General features: G+C 31.8%; 1 protein-coding gene across 3 annotated transcripts in view; it reads left to right on the top strand.

The window, feature by feature from the left end:
• Rictor (RPTOR independent companion of MTOR complex 2) overlaps positions 1-22,431 on the top strand; it is a 116,819-nt gene that overhangs the window by 82,275 nt on the left and 12,113 nt on the right. For 2 of the 3 annotated variants that reach the window (XM_046422228.2, XM_058572057.1), the window contains 19 exons: positions 2,610-2,710; positions 4,943-5,108; positions 5,378-5,479; positions 5,594-5,640; positions 6,658-6,793; positions 7,182-7,381; positions 8,066-8,192; positions 8,509-8,673; positions 8,838-8,914; positions 9,355-9,433; positions 13,570-13,679; positions 14,003-14,090; positions 15,247-15,339; positions 15,703-15,809; positions 16,306-16,535; positions 17,253-18,261; positions 18,538-18,609; positions 20,736-20,913; positions 21,686-21,770. In XM_046422228.2, the coding sequence (XP_046278184.1) occupies positions 2,610-2,710; positions 4,943-5,108; positions 5,378-5,479; positions 5,594-5,640; positions 6,658-6,793; positions 7,182-7,381; positions 8,066-8,192; positions 8,509-8,673; positions 8,838-8,914; positions 9,355-9,433; positions 13,570-13,679; positions 14,003-14,090; positions 15,247-15,339; positions 15,703-15,809; positions 16,306-16,535; positions 17,253-18,261; positions 18,538-18,609; positions 20,736-20,913; positions 21,686-21,770 (3,172 nt within the window). The remainder of the gene's footprint in view (positions 1-2,609; positions 2,711-4,942; positions 5,109-5,377; positions 5,480-5,593; positions 5,641-6,657; positions 6,794-7,181; positions 7,382-8,065; positions 8,193-8,508; positions 8,674-8,837; positions 8,915-9,354; positions 9,434-13,569; positions 13,680-14,002; positions 14,091-15,246; positions 15,340-15,702; positions 15,810-16,305; positions 16,536-17,252; positions 18,262-18,537; positions 18,610-20,735; positions 20,914-21,685; positions 21,771-22,431) is intronic. The other variant, XM_046422229.2, reaches the window with a different exon arrangement.

The following is a 22,431-nucleotide window of genomic DNA, read 5'->3' on the forward strand; positions in this document are numbered from 1 at the left end:
CTGCTATGTATTATTAGAAGCTAGAAAAATAATATGATCATTCTTTCAACAAATTAAGCAAGGAGGGAACTCTGCTCATTTGCATGCTATATATAATATTAATTTGTATTTCTAGGTCACCCACCCCTTAGTAAAATAGTAATTAAAAAGAATCACTTCAAATTCATCACAAAAGTGATCCAGTGACAAATCTTTTTTTTTTTTTTTCTTTTTTTTTTTTTTTATTGTTGGTTGTTCAAAACATTACATAGTTCTTGATATATCATCTTTCACACTTTGCTTCAAGTGAGTTATGAACTCCCATTTTTAGCCCATATACAGATTGCAGAATCACATCAATTACACATCCATTGATTTACATATTGCCATACTAGTGTCTGTTGTGTTCTGCTGCCTTTCCTATCCTCTACTATCCCCCCTCCTCCCTCCCCTCCCCTCCCCACCCTTCTTCTCTCTCTACCCCCCCTATTGACCTTCATTTCTCCCCCTTGTATTATTTTTCCCTTTCCCCTCATTCCCTCTTGTATGTTCTTTTGTATAACCCTGAGGGTCTCCTTCCATTTCCATGCAATTTCCCTTTTCTCTCCCTTTCCCTCCCACCTCTCATCTCTGTTTAATGTTAATCTTCTTCTCATGCTCTTCGTCCCTACTCTGTTCTTAGTTACTCTCCTTATATCAAAGGAGACATTTGGCATTTGCTTTTTAGGGATTGGCTAGCTTCACTTAGCATAATCTGCTCTAGTGCCATCCATTTCCCTGCAAATTCTATGATTTTGTCATTTTTTAATGCAGAGTAATACTCCATTGTGTATAAATGCCACAATTTTTTAATCCATTCGTCTATTGAAGGGCATCTGGGTTGGTTCCAAAGTCTTGCTATTGTGAATTGAGCTGCTATGAACATCGATGTAGCAGTGTCCCTGTAGCATGCTCTTTTTAGGTCTTTAGGGAATAGACCAAGAAGGGGAATAGCTGGGTCAAATGGTGGCTCCATTCCCAGCTTTCCAAGAAATCTCCATACTGCTTTCCAAATTGGCTGCACCAATTTGCAGTCCCACCAGCAATGTACAAGTGTACCCTTTTCCCCACATCCTCGCCAGCACTTGTTGTTGTTTGACTTCATGATGGCTGCCAATCTTACTGGAGTGAGATGGTATCTTAGGGTGGTTTTGATTTGCATTTCTCTGACAGCTAGAGATGGTGAGCATTTTTTCATGTACTTGTTGATTGACTGTATGTCCTCCTCTGAGAAGTGTCTGTTCAGGTCCTTGGCCCATTTGTTGATTGGGTTGTTTGTTCTCTTATTGTCTAATTTTTGGAGTTCTTTGTATACTCTGGATATTAGGGCTCTGTCTGAAGTGTGAGGAGTAAAGATTTGTTCCCAGGATGTAGGCTCTCTATTTACCTCTCTTATTGTTTCTTTAGCTGAGAAAAAACTTTTTAGTTTGAGTAAGTCCCATTTGTTGATTCTAGTTATTAACTTTTGTGCTATGGGTGTCCTATTGAGGAATTTGGAGCCCGACCCCACAGTATGTAGATCGTAGCCAACTTTTTCTTCTATCAGACGGCGTGTCTCTGATTTGATATCAAGCTCCTTGATCCATTTTGAATTCACTTTTGTGCATGGCGAGAGAAAGGGATTCAGTTTCATTTTGTTGCATATGGATTTCCAGTGACAAATCTTTTTAAAATTATGACTTGCTTTTATTGGCAGAGATTTGTTTTGTTTTGGCTTGTGTTCCCTTGTTTCCTCTCTGCTGCCACATTTTTTCTCCATAGCAACTAGCCTATGTATGTGAGTAAAACAAAAGAGAATTAAACAGAGGTTAATATTCTTTTTTTTTTCTTTTTTGATCAGTGAATTATTTAGCTACTTGTTTTCTTCTCCTTCAAACTATGAAAGAATTAAATACTATTTCTTATGAAATCATTTCCTGTAAGGAATCAATATCCAGAATTATTTGCTTTTATAAATTTTATCTCTTTCCTTTTGGTCATATTCCAGAATTCTGTGATTCTCTTGAAATATAAAAGCTGGCTAGTTTTAAATATAGCAGTACTAGTTCATTCTGTATCATTCTTACATCTTTTCTCTTCCATATTTAATTAACTTACCTATCCTCATTGCTAGAAAGCAGGTTGGGTGTGAGCTTTTGTTTGGAAAGCAGAAGTTAGTAAGTTTCTTATTTAACGATTGAGACAAACCTATTCTGAGAAGTGTTATTTAAAACTTAAGAAGTCAACTCATAAGTTTTGATATTGCATGTAGCATTTTAAATGTTATTTTTAACATAAATTAAGTACAGTTCTAAAATTTTTTGATATATAGTCCTTTCAGATCACTTAAGAATGGAGTTTAATTGACTACCACTTAAAAGCCATAATTTAATAAAGAATCAATGAAAATCAGTTATTTTATTAATATTTTTCTGTATATTTTTGTATTTCATTGTTAATAAAAGTAGATAAGATAAAATGATAAGTATTTCGAAAATAATTGTTAATTTAATTAAAAACCTTATAGTTTTCAATGGTTTTGAATATAGTATCTGCAAGTAACTTATAATGTAAACTATTTCTTTTTCCAAAAATCTCATGTTTTATTTCAGGCAAACACAATTCTTCCGCATTCACATAGCCATCATTTGCACTGCTTGCCAACTCTGATGAATATGGCTGCATCCTTTGATATCCCCAAGGAAAAGAGACTGTAAGTATCAGAGCTCCTGCAAAGCTTATGTTTGGTGTATTTTATCTTCACTTAGGTTACCTTCTGTTCTTTTGTTTAAAAAATGTGGTATAGGTAGGTTATGTTTGGATTTCTTTAGAGAAGCCTTATAAATATGGGGTAAATATTTAATAATAGTTCTCAAATATTTAATAATTTGTATTTTAAAATACAAAGTATTAATAGTGTAGTAAAATCACCTTTTTTCCCTTAGATTTCTAGATATGGAACTTATTACCACATGATGTTATTTGAGAATTTTTTCAGTTATTTTATGTTTCAAGCAGCAATTTAAGCTCTTTTTAAAATGTATATGAATTATTTCAAATTTTTAAATCACAAAGTCTACCAGTATACTCTTTTACTTGTGTGGTTAAAAATGTTGAAATTTAGTATCCCCTATTACAAGCATAGCAGTCAATTGACCTCTTAATATAGAAAGAGATATTGCAAATAGAATGGTGATATAACGACAGCTGTATTGGAATTTTAGTGCTAGTAATAGTATAAAAGGTACAGGATCTAAATGGGAAGTGCTAATAGGATTTTTACTTTAAATTTTTGGTGAAGATATGTCTAATAGGTATGTCTTTATTTGTTTTGTTATTAAATGTAGATATTTTTTCTTGATAATAGTGAAATGTAGTTCATTAGCTAGTCAGACTATAGATTTGTATTAATAGTTATAATACATTCTTCAGAAGTTTAAATAGTTTAGCTGTATTAATATAAAAGTACACATATGGACCTTTCTATAAATAAATAATAAATTATTAATTTTGTCAATGAAAATACTATTACTTAGTAAACTGAAGTTATGTTATAACTGTATTGTAAACATTAAGGATGATCTCGGCTCTGACTTTAGGCTAATGTCAGTAATGGTACCTTTCAAAGTGTTCATGGTGTTCTTTTGACTTTATATAGAAAACTCATTTGCATTTATATTTTTCTGAAGATGCTGTGCCAATTTAGATGTTATCAGGGGAACATATTATTAAGTAAAATAACCAATCAGAATAGAAAACTCCTTAGGGACTAAAGATTACATTCATAAGAGATAGCAGCAATCTGAAAATATAGCTGTCTTTTTGTTGTTGTTGTTCAAATTAGTTATACATGACAACAGAATGCATTTTGATTCATTGTACATAAATGGAGCACAACTTTTCATTTCTCTGGTTGTACACAATGTAGTTTCATTATGGAAAAATGTGCTTTCTTAAAATTTGGTAGACCTATACTATAGATCAAATTATGGTTACAAAGATACTATGTATAATTACAAATAAATACAGAAAATAGAGACTGTTCACTTGATTTACTGGATCATTTATTATATTAAATACAGTGAAATTATATTGCATCCTCACCCGATAAGCAAAAAAATCACTGTAAAGTGGATTAAGGACTTATACATAAAAAACAAAAGTTTTAAAACTTTTATAAGAAAATATAGAGAACTAAATTTTTGACTTTGCAAAAGGAAGTCTTAAAACCATTATGTAAGAGGGGCCTATCACCTCAGAAGAAGAGATTAATAAGTACATGTTTGAGTCTAAGTAATCAGTGTTTCTTTATATAAGTCAATCTTTTGTGTTTCAAATTTGACCTAGTATTTCACACTTTTACCAATAACCTATCCCTGAATTATGCAAGTTTTAATGAGTCAGTTTCTTGTTACTGTAAAAAATACCTGAGACAGACAACTTGGAAGAGGATTTTGTGCGCCCAGTTAATAGAGGTTTCTGTCCATTGTCTACTGCCTCCATTGCTTTGGGCTGAGATGAGACAGAACATCATGAAGGAAGGGCATGGCAGAGGAAAGCTACTAAGCTCATGGCAGCAAGGAAACACAAATAGAGACTCTGGGAGCCATGCGCAGGAAATACCCTTTCAGAACATGCTCTCAGTGACCTATTTCCTCCAAATAGGTCCCACCGCCTGTAGTTTCCATGGCCTCTCAATAGTTCATTCAGAGTATTAGTCCATCAAATGAATAAATCCAGTGATCAGTTTGGAGCTCTTGTGATCCAGTCATTTCTTAAAAGCCTCACCTCCAACTATTAGTGCATTGGGGAGCAAGCCTTCGTGAGGTTTTTAGGTAACCCTAAAATCACTTTCAAGTGGATATCCAAACTATAACAGTTATCAAAATGATTGCTTTAAAAATATGCCTATCTTCCTGCAGCATTAATTGGTTTTTCTTGTTAGGCGAGCCAGTGCAGCACTGAACTGTTTAAAACGCTTCCATGAAATGAAGAAACGAGGACCTAAGCCCTACAGCCTTCATTTAGATCACATAATTCAAAAAGCCATGGCAACACATCAGAAACGGGATCAGTATCTTCGAGTTCAGAAAGATATATTTGTTCTTAAGGTACTGGCTAATTCTTAACCCCTGAAGTTTAGTATACCTGTACTTACTAAATGTTTTGCTATTTCATTTGTAAAAATGGATTTCAGATTTCTAGTTTTACAATGACTAGACAGTTTAGAACTGGATATTCATAACTTTTTAAGATTAAAAACTTTGAGGATCTCTTCTTCAATGAAAAAAATTCTTTTTATTTTTAAAATTTGAACTTAGTTTTCTGATGTGAAGACAGTTGGCCTTAATTATCCCTATTACTTTGTGGTGATTTTTAGGACACAGAGGAAGCTCTTTTAATGAACCTTAGAGATAGCCAAGTCCTTCAACATAAAGAGAATCTTGAATGGAATTGGAATCTTATAGGGACCATTCTTAAGGTATGACAAGAAACTTCATGGTGAAGTATTGATTGTCTTTATTATTAATTATAATTTATTACAGTTATGTGCTTAGGAGTTGATAAATACATGTAACATGTTATTTTTTTCTAGTGGCCAAATGTAAATCTAAGGAACTATAAAGATGAACAGTTGCACAGGTATGTAAAAACTATTATATAAAGAACTCGGATAAAGTAGTAATTAGTGTTTTAAAGATACATACATTTTAATAATTTGTTTTTAATAGATACATACATGCATTTTATGTGTGGTCTTATTTTAATTAATCAAAACACATCAGCTAATTCTTTTTCTAGTTATGTATATTCTCTTAGTTTTGGACCAAAGGAATTTGTTGAGATAATTTTCCTAACTTGGATTAATACTGACCATGTAGTGGTCTTAACTGGGTATCAAATGAGGGCAATATAATATACAATATCTACTTTTACTTATGTCAGACTTTGAAGAGTTATATATTCTTGGTCTTAACACTCTCTTTAACCCATACCATTTGTAAAACATGCTAATGGTCATAGCATATAGAACACTTCAGACTACTGGGCTGTTCTCTCGATGTGTTTTTACTTCAGAATTTCAGCTAACCAACTGATCCAATACTAATATCATTGGATAAGAGGGTCTTACTTTGTATTTGAGAAGTTGTCATTAGCATTTTTTTCAGTGTGTTCACATTCTCATGATATGTAACTTAATGTCTATATCAAGTTCTTAGGAATACACAGAACATAAAAATTATGCTGAAATTGAGAAGCTCAGTACTAACTTTTCATACTCCTTGAGAACAGATATGATGTCTTTTTGAAATTTGTTTTCCTAACTCCTGGACCTGGCTGCCACTATTGGATTAGATTGTAGTTCATGAAATTAAAATGAGTTAAACTAGAAGGGAGAGTACAACCAACCCAGTATTGAAAGTTATTGAAACATTACAAATTATGTCCATAAGTTCAGTTGCCTGTGAAATTTTTATTCCTTAAAGACATTCTTTACTTTGAAGATTTTTTTGATGAAATGTACCAAATGTGTTTATTAAATTTTTTAACGATTTGCCCCAGTAGTTGAGACAAAATATATTCTGCATGACCTTTGGTGAAAATTCTAAAATTTTTTTTGGTCTCTCACTTTCTTGCTAATTTTATTTTGATCTTTAGGTTTGTAAGAAGACTTCTTTATTTTTATAAGCCCAGCAGTAAATTGTATGCCAACCTGGATTTGGATTTTGCCAAGTCCAAGCAGCTCACAGTTGTTGGTTGCCAGTTTACAGAATTTCTTCTTGAGTCTGAAGAGGTAAGCACTCTGAATATTCTCAGAGCAATTTTTTTTTTTAATTGAATTTGTCCCTCTTCTCTCACTATTACCACCCTCTGTTTTGGCTTTATTTCTTGGTAGACATAAGGATATATTTAGAAACATAAGAAATTGGTCCAGATCAGACCTAGATTTGAATTCCAACTTAATAATTAGCTGGAAATGAGACTTTGAACAAGTTATCTGCCCTCTATGAGATTTGTTTTATTTACTCTTTTGTAAAATGGAGAATATATCCATTTATAGGTAATGTTGTGTCAAATGGGATTGAAAACAACAAGTGCCCAGTGATTATTATCTGTTATTAGAAACTCATGGTTGTTATTAAATTTTTGTACTTGATTATTTTTTATTTTTTTGGTTGTAGGATGGGCAAGGATATTTAGAAGATCTTGTAAAGGATATTGTTCAGTGGCTCAATGCCTCATCTGGAATGAAACCTGAAAGAAGTCTTCAAAATAATGGTCTATTGACTACTCTTAGTCAACACTACTTTTTATTTATTGGAACACTTTCTTGTCACCCTCATGGAGTCAAAATGCTAGAAAAATGCAGTGTATTTCAGTGGTGAGCATCCCTAGATTTTGTTATAGCATGTACCTAAACTTTTATTTATTTTTGAGTACCAGGGATTGAACTCAGGGGCACTTAACCACTGAGCCATATCCCCAGCGTGTTTTTGTATTCTTATTCAAAGACAGGGTCTCACTGAGTTGTTTAATGCCTTGCTTTTGCTGAGATTGGCTTTGAACTCCTGATCCTCCTTCTGCAGCCTCCTGAGCTGCTGGAATTGTGTGCTTACGCCACCAAGCCTGACCCTAAACTTTATTTTTAATTTGAATATATGTTATTCTTTTTAGTCTGTATACATGTGTTTGGTTTTATTTTTAAAAATCAAAATGTTTTAATAAATTATAAATTAGCTTTATATGATATTTGACATTAAATGTTTTCTTTTACAAATGCTCATTGATATTAGGAATTTTAAAATATTTGTTGACTTGCATTTATACCTCTTTACCCACACATAAAAAAATGGAATTATAATGATGCATGTATTAATTAATTTCATTGTAGTAATCATTTCACAAGGAATATATAATATCACGTTATCACATTGTATACCTGAATCTATGAATTATATATACTTTATTTTTCAACTGCATTTCAATAAAGCTGTAAAAATTTGTTAAATTAGTGAGTCAGTATAGTAATTTCTAGTAACCTTCATTATTTTCTTCCGTTTTTTAGCCTCTTAAATCTTTGCTCCTTGAAAAACCAAGATCACTTGCTAAAACTGACTGTTTCTAGCTTGGACTATAGCAGAGATGGATTAGCTAGAGTCATTCTATCGAAAATCCTAACAGCAGCTACTGATGTGAGTACATAGGCAATAAAACTGTATTTTTTATAACAGATACTTTGTAAATTTTAGACTAACTAAAATTATAGATTCTAAGAATATGGGATGTGAATTCAGTGTACTTTAAAATTTTAGTTCCTCTGAAGAACTCCACATTTGTGTGTGTGTGTGTGTGTGTGTGTGTGTATACACACATTATATATTTTTTAAATCAAATAGTATAAAGCTCTTAGATGGAAAGAAAAGTATGTTATTTTACTAGTAATAAATAAATATTGATGTTAAGGATTAGACTATCAATTTCATTCTTTCTAACCTTTTATCTTTATAGGCCTGCAGGTTATATGCAACAAAACACTTGAGGGTATTATTGAGAGCTAATGTGGAATTCTTCAATAATTGGGGGATTGAGTTACTAGTAACTCAGCTACATGATAAAAACAAAACAATTTCTTCTGAAGCCCTGGATATCCTTGACGAAGCTTGTGAAGACAAGGTGAAGGTTCAGTTTTAAATAATGAAATACTTGGACATGAATTTCTATTAAAATATTTGATTTTAATTGACAGTTTTATGAAAATATATAATACATACATTTTGGAAAAAAGAATGGGGTATCTTTATATAAATGTTAATTTGTCACATAATATTCTCTTTTAGGCTAATCTTCATGCTCTTATTCAGATGAAGCCAGCTTTATCTCACCTTGGGGACAAGGGTTTGCTTCTCCTCCTAAGGTAAATTTTAAGTAAATCTTTTGTGGTTATATTTTCTGTTGTCTTCTCTTTGGTAGTGTATGTTAAAGCTGGATTCAAATCTGAATAGGAACAGTACTCTGAAAGAGTTTACCTTTTATCTTCTGAAATACACCTATTTTAATTGTACCCATTCTTTAATATTAAAACTCTGTTCATTTTTATTCTTGATGTTTTGTTTTCTATTTTTCTCATGCTTTTCATGACATCGTCTTTGTGATTAGGTTTATATGTATTTCAAAGATTGAAAAAACATTTGTAATTGATATTTTGGTAAATTATAGTTGATCTTTTCACTTTAAAGGGTAGCTTTTCCTAAAATCCTTTATCTCTTTAATCACATTTTTTGTTTGAGTTATTTTAGCTCTTTAAAAATATTTTACTGGACCCTTTATTAAATTATGTCTTGTTTTAATTTACAGATTTCTCTCCATTCCAAAAGGGTTTTCCTACTTGAATGAAAGAGGTTATGTAGCAAAACAGTTGGAAAAGTGGCATAAGGTAACTTCTTATTGAATAAAGTTTTCATCCTGAGAAATGCATTTGTAAATTTAGAGGGTTTTAAAATATCATCAGTGTTTTAAAACTAATGAGATTAAATATTTAAATATTCATATAAAGTCAAGTTCTAGTCCTATGTATTTAGCCATTTATAAGTGTAGTTATTTCTTTTATAGTGAAATGTTGACCTTATGTATCTTATTGAAATTTTGCTTTAAATTCATTTGATTTTATGTATTACTTGTAATTTGTCAACAATATTTTACCATTATTTCTTTTATTCCTTGGGTCCTTTATACAGACTACAACTTTGCATGTGTGCTTTTATGCTAAAACTAAAACAATTTTCCAAATGAAGGAAGATTGAAAACTATTCTAGTTAAGCAGATGTAATCATCTAATTAAGCTTTATTTTAGGAGGTTACTTTACATGAATCAGAACAAAGTTCTTGTTGTCATAGGTAGTAGGGAAACCAGGTAAGAACGGGGTAGCTTGAAGGTATAAGACAACTTCCTAGCTTTTCTTTAGCTGGTTATCCCTGTGGCTTCATTATTTTTTTTGTAGCATTATAAATTGTTAAAGCATCTTAGAAAACCCATGAACAAAATAATCTGGACCATTGTAAACATTTTTAGATTTTCATCATTTAAAACTATTTATCATTTCTTTCCTCTCCTTTGTTTAAATAGTTTTAGCTTATTGCATTGTCTGTATTGATCCATATTTCATAGATTTTTATTTATTAAGAGTACTAAAGTAGACAGGCATGATGGTGCATGCCTGTGTTCCCAGTGACTCCAAAGGCTGGAGGCAGGAGGATCTCAAGTTTAAAGCCAACTTGGGCAACTAAATGAGACCCTTTTTCAAAAGAAAAAATTAAAAGAGCTTGGAATGTAGCTCAGTGGGACAGTTCCTTTGGGTTCAATCCCTAGTATGAGTAAAAAAGAAAAAAAAGGAAATGAAAAGTCCTAAAACTTTAAAGCATTCAGTTTCATGTATGAAGTCTCAATAATCGATGAATTAAGGAGCTGAAATAACACGTGATAATTTTATGTTTTAAATAGAAGACATTTAAACCTATTAACATGATGAAATTGATTGCCATATTAGACAAATTAGGAAATTATTTAGCAAATTTGGTGTGATGCTTTCAGGTAGCAGGGGCATAATAAAGGCACATGCAAGTGTACAAGGGAATACAAAGAAGAGATTAATGATTCTGCACTAGGGACTAGCAAAACAAAAGTTGGACAGGCTCAGTGGAGAATGTGATATTTTAAATAGTCTTGAGGAGTAAGTAGGCAAACAAATTATAAAAAGAGTACTCAAGAAGAGGAGACAGAATAAATCTGTATAGGTTATTGAAACTTCATAAGCTTGTGAAGAAAACCATATTCCAGTGTAGTCGGGGCTAGAACCAGTGGGTAATGGTAAGATGAGGCTAGAATGGTAAATTAGAACTAGTTTGTAGAATTTTTCAAGCTACATTAAATCATAGTAAGGGATTCAGTTTTCTACTAGTGGGGAATCATGTAAGTCTTTAAATAGTTACCACGGTCAGAACTGTGCTTTATAAACGTGATGGGTTGCAGCATAGAAACGGAAGTCTGATTAATCAATCAAAGGAAAGGTCTAGGAATATTGACACTAGTGTATAAGCAAGAATTGATGAGTGTCTAAACTTCATAGTGAGGTTGATAGGCAAGGATACATTTTCTAGGCATTTTAAAAATAAGGTAGATTGGATTTGTAGATGGATTGTATATAAGTGAGTGAGGATTCCAGTTTGACTTACAAGGTTTCTAATTTAATGACAGAATTATAATGGATCATCAAGAGATCATGATTACAAGAAGTGGTTTGTAGCAAAAGGATAGTGAATTTTGAATATGTTGAATTGTTTTCTGTGGGATGACCCAGTGATGGTATCCAGGATATATTTGAAAATATGGGTCTGGAATTTAGATATGTATAGAAGATGACAGTATATAGTAGTAGTTAAAACATGAAATGAATGAGGTCACTAGAGAAAGCATCAGAGCACAAAGGAGAGAAGACATTTTCCCCTAGAGAACACCCTGGCTTAATAGGGAAAGAAAGGGACAGTAGGAAGAAATTATTAGGAAGAAGGGTTATAGCGTGATGCATACTTGTAATCCCAGTGGCTCCGGAGACTGAGGCAGGAGCATCACGAGTTCAAAGCCAGTCCCAGCAAAAACAAGGAGCTAAGTAACTCAGTGAGATCCTGTATTTAAATAAAATACAAAATAGGTCTGAGGATATGGCTCAGTGGCTGAGTGCCCCTGGGTTCAATCCTTGGTACCCCATCTCCTCAAAAAAAGAATGGTATCAGTAAAGGATGATTCAGGGAGGAGAGGCCCAATGAAGTCACATTAGATGAAAATTGTAAAGCAGGATGTTAAATTAGATTATTAGATCATTGGTGAATTTTATTATAGCAGTTTTAGTAAAAATTGTAAATGTGCTGCATTGTAGAAACATTTAGTTTAAGCAGTAATGGAAAGTATAAAACCATAGTTCAATGTAATTTACTCTCTAATTAGAGAAAGGAAAGAAAACATTGTTTACCATTGGACTGAGCACTTTTTAAGTATTTTATGCAGTCCTCACAACAGTCCTATGAAATACATTCTATCATTTCTGATTTGTGAATGAAAATGTTGAAGCTGACAAGAATATGCTAATTAATCCTAGATCCCCAAGCTTGAACATTATACTCTTTCTACTTTTGATTTCCTTCAGTAGTTTAGAGCAGGTCATAAAGTAGGCAGACTGTTTAAATCTTAATTTTTGTTTTAAGGAGTGAGGAAGTTAGAATTTTTTTGACCTAGTGAGAGGAGAGACTAACAGTAGGAAAGGGGACATAGTTGATGAAATGGATTCTTGGCAAAGAATAGAATGTATCAAAAGCACAGATGTGAAGAGAGTTGTCTGTAAAAAGTAGAGAAAACTCTTCCTGTGAGAAAGTTTGAAGATTGTGTAAAGGACTGTGAAAGTAAATTTGAAGACAGGTGGGAGGAAGTCACTTTTGCGTTCCGTCTGTCAACTAACTCAGAGAGCTGACTTTTAGGGTAGCTGTCAACTTTTTAGGTTGGTTACTTAATGGACTGTGGTGATTTTAGTGCATTTAGCCACATGTAAGTGTCCTATAGATGCTTGTGTAATCACAGTAATAAAGTATCTAAGATGAAATTTTTTCTAGAGTTAAGAGAAACACTATCATTCATAGTACCAATTAGAGATTGATTGGTTTCAGAAATTTGGTTAAACATGACTCTTCCTTTAGTTTACTCCTATTTTATTGAGACAGTTTTTATCTGAGATCATTATTTAGTCAGAGGTTGGCAAATTTTGACCCACCTCCCAGCCAAATAGAGTCCACTGCCTGTTTTAGTGTGACCTTCTGAGCATAGTTTTTCTATCTTTAAATGATTGAAAAAAAATCAAAAGAATAGTAGTATTTTGTGACAAGTGAAAATTTATGAAATTTATATTTCAGTGTTCATAAAGTTTATTTAAAATGCATATATTCTTATTTCTGTATTGCCTATAGCTTCTTTCTCTCTAAAATGACAGTTGGTAGGGTTAACAGCTATATGGCCTACAAAAAATATTCACTCTCTGGCCTTCTATAGAAAAAAATTTGCCCACTACTGAAAAAAATAGACTTATAATAAATATATAGACAAATAGTTCATGACTCAAAACCTTATAAATAAATCATTGTTGACACCGTCACATAATTATGATGGTGATTGGGTATTACCATTCTTTGGATCTTCTGTGTTTTTGACTCTTGCTAATTATGTCTATAGTGGTATTGTTTTTGAAAGCATTTTATCTTATAGTTACTTTTTATGTCTTTGATGTTTTTACTGTCTGTTTTTTGAATAAGCTGGCCTCAGATATGAAAGAAGTACTCTTCTTTTTCACCCCTGTACCTTGAAACTTGTTCTGTGTGGTCATTTCTCCTCTTTCCAAAAATTTTTAATTTCTAAACAGATTTTTTTTATTTTTCTCATAAACATGCTTTTAAAATTTGTTAAGTACCTGACAGAAGTTTTGTGAATGTCATTATGAAACTGTATACAATTTAAGAAGTATTGTCTTCTAGGAATATAATTCAAAATATGTTGACTTGATTGAAGAGCAACTTAATGAAGCACTTACTACTTATCGGAAGCCTATTGATGGTGATAACTATGTTCGGCGGAGTAACCAAAGGTATGTAGTCCAGTCTGGAATAATTTATTATTAGTCCTTATTGTCAAAGTTAAAACCAAATTCTAAAACCAAATGTAATGAACTTTTTTTTTTTTAGTTTTCTACATACTCATGTTTCATAGGAGTCACTTTTTTCTAGTCCCAGCTCTCACCATATTGTGAGACCTAGTAAATTCTTATTTTTCCAGAGAAATCTTCATGCCATCACACTTCCATATTTTTATATATGTTGGGGAATTGTATTTTATCCAGTACATTATTAATGTTTTAATTAGCATATTTAAATAAAGCAATGGCTATCTTAAAGATCTTTATTATATTAGATTACAGCGTCCTCATGTCTACCTGCCTGTACACCTTTATGGACAACTGGTACACCACAAAACAGGCTGTCATTTATTGGAAGTACAGGTAATTTTAAATGATAATCATATTAAAAAAAATCTTAATGTTGCTAAATATTATCTTTGAAAAAATTTTTCTGAAGCTGTAAAGGCAGTGGCTTAATTGCTTTTATAGTTATCTGTCTTATAATTGACTTAAGTATTCTGTGTTTGTAATCCCTAAGAATATTACTGGCTTGCATGCATTTCTCTGTTTTGTGTGTGACCTTTGGAAAAGCTAACTTGTTATGGAGAATAAGCAACCCAGTAAAGAGCTGAAATGCTTTCCTTTGTCATTTATTGGAAAAATTAAAATCTCCTTAAAAACATATTAAAAAAATAAGTTTCTTTCCTGCTCTCATTGGGAATTTAAACTGAACAGATTCAGTTATTGCCAGTTAGCAACAAATTGAAAATCGCTGTTTGTGAACATCCCTATTCTCATATACTTCATGGAATATAATGGGTTTGGACAAGCATTTGTTCTTTGTGTAGTTTGTATATTCACTGTGTTTATAGTATGTCTTGTAACTAGGTATTTTCAATAAATATAACTTTTCTTTTATTCAAGAAATAGTTGTAGAAATATTTATGTGTATGTGTGAGAATGATAATGATCTAGCAGTTTGTATCAGTGTTAAATCTCAGGAGTCCAAACTTTTGCATAAATATACTCTATAGTTTCATGTGTTTTTATATTATGTCTATGAAGACTGTTAGGAAGATAACCTTATATTAATATTTGAAAATAAATTTATTAAAAATTTAAATGAATTGTTCAATGTTATTATTTATAAAATATGATAAAACCTAAGCATTAGTTTCTATTTAAAAGAAATAATAATTATGACGTTTTTACAATACTACGCAATATGTATGTTCTTTGTGGAGCACTTTATATCTGATTATTAAATCATGAAACCTTATGAGATACATACTGTTATAATCCCTAATTTGGAAATTAGGACATCAAGGAGGGCAGAGGTTAATTGACTTTCAAAGTCACACAATCTAATAAGAATATGAACTCAGAACCTATGCACTAATGTTTTCTAATAAGATATTTTACATAAAATTACTTCAGAATTTTAAATGTGCAGAAATGACTAAAAGCAAATCTTAGATTTAACAGTGCAATAAGGAAGTATACTTAGGAGTACATTTATGTGATTTTTTTTTTCCAGAATATTATTACAGAACTGTGTCACAATGTTCGCACACCAGATTTGGATAAATGGGAAGAAATTAAAAAACTGAAAGCATCTCTTTGGGCCTTGGTTTGTAATAAAAACTTCTGTAAGATCTTCGCAATTTTTAGATTTTTTTATATGTTTCCCATTAATAGTAAAATATTAAAATTATTTTTTTAAAACTTGCTTTTAAATATTCCAAAACTAACATTTTCTGCCAGTTTAAATATTATTTTTACACTGACAGAATAAATGATTAAACTTTTAGTTTTTATGGCTCTGGTTCTCTTGCTAAGATAAATAGAATATTAATTTATTTCTAACATTTCTTATATGAGAGTTTTTTCAGATTTTTCTCTCTCATGGCTTTAAATTTGTTTCTTGGTAGCTTGTCACATCTCTTAAAATAATCAACCTTGTATTTTCTTTAAGTATTTTTCTTTTTTTCAGGGAAATATTGGCTCATCAAATTGGGGTCTCAATTTGCTACAGGAAGAAAATGTGATTCCTGATATACTAAAACTTGCAAAACAGTGTGAAGTTCTTTCCATCAGAGGGTATGTCATTTAACCCAGAAATCTTTTTAATCATATATTATTATTCATAAATAAGATATAAAGCAAAGTATTTTGTAGTTCATAACTGTTAGTTTACTATAAATTCTAACAAAGAGATTAATGAACTCTGTAATATCATTATTCCATTTTTATTTTAATATTAAAGTTTACCTTGTAAGTAAACAAGAAAAATGCAGTATGTAATACTCTTCAGGAAGTCCAGTAATTCAATGCCCAGATATTCCATATTTGTACTAAGAACATGTTGTTTTTAAAATTTTGTTGTAATCATTACTTTCATTAGAAAGATTTGCATGATTTTGTTGCTAATTTATTCCTAACTAGTTTTAATATAAATTCTGCAGAAATTAAACAGTTTTTAATAGTTTTTAAGGAAAATTCAGATGTATATATAGCAAATTGGTTGTTCTGTGGTTGCTCCAAGAACACTCAACCAGAAATTGAAAACTCTCATTATTACATTTTTTACATACAGGACCTGTGTATATGTACTTGGGCTAATAGCTAAAACCAAACAAGGCTGTGATATTCTAAAATGTCACAACTGGGATGCTGTGAGGCATAGTCGCAAACATCTGTGGCCAGTTGTTCCAGATGATGTGGAACAACTCTGTAATGAACTCTCATCTATCCCAAGTACCTTGAGCTTGAACTCAGAGTCAACCAGCTCTAGACATAATAGTGAAAGTGAATCTGCACCATCAAGTGAGTATTGTGATAGGTTCACATAAAGTTAGCCAATACTAACATTTGTGTGTAATTTCAAAACTTAACTGTATTTGTTTCATGCTTAATTTATTTTTTTCTAAGCTACTTACTTACTGTTTAAACATCTTCATTTTTTAATTTTTTTTTAAATTTTAATGAAACTTTATTTATTTGTATGCAATGCTGAGAATCAAACCCAGTGCCTCACATATGCTAGGCAAGCGCTCTACCCCTGAGCTGCAACCTCAGCCCTACATCTTCATTTTTAGCAAAACAGTACATTTTAAATTATGGAGTGTCTTATATAAGACACCTCCATGATAGAGTGCTTGCCTAGCATATGGAGTCTATACCAGCTGATCAAACATCCATGCTCAAATATCCTTTTTCCCTTTAATTACATATTGAGTATTTGGAAAGTCAAAGGAAACTTTATGTAAGCTGTGCCTTACTGAATCTTATAGCTTTTCTTGGGAATAATAGGAGTTCCTCATAATGACATAATTTTACATTTTATTCAAATCCAAATGAGTTTTAAGGAAGCACTTTTCATGTGGCATAATGGTTTAACACAATTTTAATTTTTTACCCCAGATAACTAGTACAATTTAAAATAGATTTTTAAATTTTCTTGAAACGTGGTATCACTAATAGTGAAATGAAATTTTTATTTTTATTTTTATGTGCTTTAATTAATTGACCCTTCAATCCTAGGTATGTTCATAATGGAGGATGACCGGTTTGGCAGCAGCTCTACTAGTACCTTTTTCCTTGACATCAATGAAGATTCAGAGCCGGCATTTTATGATAGACCTGGACCCATCAAGGATAAAAATTCATTTCCTTTCTTTGCTTCTAGTAAACTTGTGAAGAATCGTATTTTAAATTCGCTTACTTTGCCTAATAAAAAACATCGTAGTAGCAGTGATCCAAAAGGAGGAAAAATGTCATCTGAAAATAAGACAAGCAACAGACGAATCAGAACACTTACGGAACCCAGCGTTGACTTTAATCATAGTGATGATTTCACACCTATATCCACAGTTCGGAAAACATTACAATTAGAAACTTCATTTGTTGGGAATAAGCACATTGATGACACTGGTAGTACTCCAAGTATTGGAGAGAATGACTTAAAATTCACCAAGAGTTTTGGTACAGAGAATCACAAAGAAAACACCAGCCGAGAAAGGTTAGTTGTAGAAAGTTCAACAAGTTCACATATGAAGATTCGTAGCCAAAGTTTTAATACAGATACCACAACAAGTGGCATAAGTTCAATGAGCTCAAGTCCTTCACGAGAGACAGTAGGTGTAGATGCTACAACTATGGACACAGACTGTGGAAGTATGAGTACTGTGGTAAGTACGAAAACTGTTAAAACAAGCCACTATTTGACACCACAGTCTAACCATCTGTCTCTTTCAAAGTCAAATTCAGTGTCCCTGGTGCCTCCTGGTTCTTCTCATACACTTCCTAGAAGAGCACAGTCCCTCAAAGCACCTTCTATTGCTACAATTAAAAGTTTAGCAGATTGTAACTTCAGTTACACAAGTTCTAGAGATGCTTTTGGCTATGCTACATTGAAAAGATTACAGCAGCAAAGAATGCATCCATCCTTATCTCACTCTGAAGCTTTGGCATCTCCAGCAAAAGATGTGCTGTTTACTGATACCATCACCATGAAGGCCAACAGTTTTGAGTCCAGACTAACGCCAAGCAGGTAAGCAAATATATATTTAAAAATGAAGAAATAGTGGTTGTATTTCAACAGATTTAAACGTAAAACATTATTCAGGTTGATAGTACCACATAAGCCTCAGAACTTGTTTACTATGGTAGGCTATAAGCTCCTTGTTACCCGATATGATTTGAAATGGATTCTTGCAGCTGCGAGGGGGGAATACAAAATTCCATTAGGCCCTGAAAATAAACATACATGCTTTGTAAGAACACACAAGTCACGAGCTTTTTTTTATTTATTTCTCGCTTCTGCAAGGATCGATTTTAAAAAGAAGCATGTCGGGGGAATCAGGAGCTTAAGACCTACAATAACAAACAACCTTTTCAGGTAGGTCAATTTAAGGCTCCAAAAGTTGACCTCTGTTTTTTTGGGGGGGGTTTTGGTTTTTGGTTTTTTGGATTTTTTTGTTGTTGTTGTTATTGTTTCTTTGTTTGTTTTTAAGTAACTGAATATTTCAGTTAAATTATTTTCAATATTTATAATTATTAAGTGGACACCTAATAAACACTAAATGAATTATTTGCTCCTTAGGACTCAGCATGGATTTTTCTACCATATATAAACTGTTCACAATGAACAGTTTAGCTTTTATCTTTTAAAGAATTCAGTATTAAACTTAATTGTAAAATTTTCCATAACTGATTTTTGTTGTTGCCAGCTGCTTCTAAACAACTTTTTCTTCAGCTTTAAATCATTGATTTATACTGATTTAAATGGATTTGTATATGTCCATACTTAAAATAGTGTCTGACACATAGTAAGCCTTTAATAAAAGTTAGCTAGTATTATTATCATCTTTGGCAGTGACTTTATAAAATCCATCTGTCTCTTACATTAAATTATTAATAACATTAAGTGTATTCTCAGTCTTCTTTCAGTAATTACACATTTAATAGAGGAGGGGATTCCTGATAGTAGGTATTGAATTTTGTTCCCGGTGTAGAATATAAAGATTACACAGTAATGTCTGATATAACTGAAACTCACTGGCTTTGGCCCTCTCACAATTTATAAAAATGGCAGGCATGCTTGTCAACAGCTCATGATTACAAATATATGCTGTATAGCTCATGAGTTTGGAATGTCTAGGCCTTAGTTACCTCATCTGGTAGAGACTGGACTAGATCAGTGGTTTTAAGCTTTTTTAGTGTTGCTTTTTAAGCAGATAAGCTTTTTTTTTTTTTTCTCCCCACAAAAAACGTTTCCGGTGGAGACCTAATACATAGAAAAGATTAAAAAATGGAGCTATACTAGTTGAAATAGGTATTGGGAAGAAGAATAATTCAGTAATTGTTTCCCCCTGCTCCAGTATTCTTTGAAGAGTTTTTGGGAAAGGTGTAACAGTACAATTTGGAAACCACTGATCTCTTTTATGAAAATCATAGATTTAAGAGTCATTTTAGGTGGTTTCTGTTTTGATAATCTTAATAGCTACGTTTTATGAAGCATTTTTTGTGTTTTATGAAATAATTCTTTGATTTACTATGAGATGGCATGAGCATTTTTTAAAGACTTGGTTTCCAAATTAAAAAAAAAAACATATATATATATATATATGTACACACACACACACACACACACATATACATATATACACACACATACCCACACACACATACACACACACATTTTTATTTTGGGATTAAAAACTTGTGTGTATAAAGCACATACCAAGTAAATATTTTTACATGTCTGTTGCATGAGTAAGAATCTCGGGACTAGGTTGTAGCTCAGTGGTAGAGCACTTGCCTAGCATGTGTGAGACACTGGGTTCAATCCTTAGCACCACATAAAAATAAATAAAATAAAGGTATTGTGTCTTTCTATAATTAAAAAATAATTTTTTTAAAAAAAGAATCTGTATTACAAAGGCACATCTTATAGCCAGTATGCCATATTTGTTATGGAATTACTAGTAAGGAGTGCATTGTAGAAATATCAGTGCTTCATTATATGATACAGCCTTATAGGCTCTCCCTTGTAATATTTATGAATGGTTCCACTTCACTGTATTGGATGTACCTTCTGTGTTACATAAATCTTAGATTGATAATGAAACCACTAAAGCAATAACCTCACAAAGAATGATAAATAATTGATCTTATTTTTTCTAAATATAATATTTAATGTTAATAAATATATGATTAATGATATAATAACAAATTCAGCAGTCCCGAGTGATTGCAAAAATCATACATGAACTATACCTGTATCTCTAGGTAAGTTTTTTTTTAACTTCTAGATGTTTAATTTATTCCAGTAACTTACCTTTTAGTAATAGAAAATATTGCTGGTGACCATTTGTACATCAGCCTACAACAGATGATATTTTTAAGTGTTTATACATTTTTAGTAAACAAGATGGTACTGCTTAGTATTTGACCAGCTACTTTTTTAATATTTAAAAAAAAGAAACTAATGTAAGTTGTTTTTTTTTTTTTTTTGTATTATAGGTTCATGAAAGCTTTAAGTTATGCATCATTAGATAAAGAAGATTTATTAAGTCCCATTAATCAAAATACCCTGCAGCGATCCTCCTCAGTTAGGTCCATGGTGTCCAGTGCTACATATGGCGGCTCAGATGACTACATTGGTCTTGCTCTTCCAGTAGACATTAATGATATATTCCAGGTATCATTATGATTTTTATTATTTCCCTATGAGTTCGCTTCCAGTCTATGAGTTGGCTTCCTATATTTTCATATTCTATGTAAAAGTTGTTTCCTAGAAATTATAATTTAGAGTAGACACTAATTATGGGAAAGATGATTTTTAGTTTTTTTGGAGGTAGTTTCTTCTAAAGAAATTTTAAGATAAAAATTCACTTTGATCAACTATGTCATACTCTTTTATTCACACCACACTCTTTTATTCACACCTCCAGGTTTCTAGGAGATTATTCTCTTTCTTCTCAAATTAAATTGGCATCTTGTTTCATTTGTTTATCTGTATGTTACCTGTAGAAATTTAATAAATTACTAACCTTGTTTTGTAGTTTCATTTTACTTATTCTTTTTTTTCATCTTTGATCCTATTTTTGCCATCTAAAGAAGGCACATGTGCTGTCCAGCCATAGAAAGTTACCCCAATCCCATGAGATACCTACAAATCTCTAGATGTTATATAGTAGTATTAAAGAATACACATTTGCTCAAAAGTCTAAAGACATTTTAAATAAATGCTAAAATAATTATTTGAATATCTATTTAGTTTATCAAGACTATAATAAAAAGCCTTTAAGGATTGTTCTGTCAAGTTTTGACAATTTAACATTTTTAATAAACTTTTCATTGCAGGTTTACATACCATAATAATTATAGTTGTATTTCACTTAATTTTCTTAATGTTCATAAGGTGGGCTTCTTTTTATAACAGGATTTAACATGATTTGTATCTGTTGTAGGTAAAGGATATTCCTTATTTTCAGACAAAAAATATACCTCCACATGATGATCGAGGTGCAAGAGTATTTGCCCATGATGCAGGAGGTAATGCTTAATCTTAGTTCTCATAAGGCTCCCTTTTTATATGAAAAATAAAATTCTTAATTTTTTTTGTAGGGTGACATTAAAACTTCTGGTTTATCCACCTTTGGGTCACTTTAAAATTACACCGAAATTAACTGTTCTGAGTCACCCTAAAATTAAACCATTGGTTTGGTTTGGTTTTTTGAAAGACTTAAAGTGTTTTTCCAACTAAATACCAAGCCTGTCAAAAAGAAAAAAAACTAAATTTGTTTTTTCTGTTTTTAAAAAGTGGTACATGGGAGGCTGAGGTTGTGGCTCAGTGGTAGTGCACTTGCCTAACAGAAAAGAGGTCCTGGGTTCGATCCTCAGCACCACATAAAAATACTAAAATAATAAAGGTATTGTGTCCACCTACAACAACAAAAAAGTGGTACATATAAAACTTATATAACAGTAATTCTCATAGGTTAAAGAAATTTTTTTGGCATGAAGAGATATATAAAAATGTTCTCATTAATTACATAATCTTTCTTTGTTATGAACTATTATGTGTTATAAACACATTGCATATAAAGCACAGGTGTTTTTTTTTTTGGGGGGGGGGGGTGCCAGGAATTGAACCCAGAGGTGCTTAACCACTGAGCCATGTGCTCAACCCTTTTTTATATTTTATTTGGTGGTA

Source organism: Marmota monax, unplaced genomic scaffold (genome assembly GCF_021218885.2).
Source record: "Marmota monax isolate L192 unplaced genomic scaffold, Marmota_monax_Labrador192_F-V1.1 WCK01_AAM20220418_F8-fsc00077, whole genome shotgun sequence".
Lineage (NCBI taxonomy): Eukaryota > Metazoa > Chordata > Mammalia > Rodentia > Sciuridae > Marmota > Marmota monax.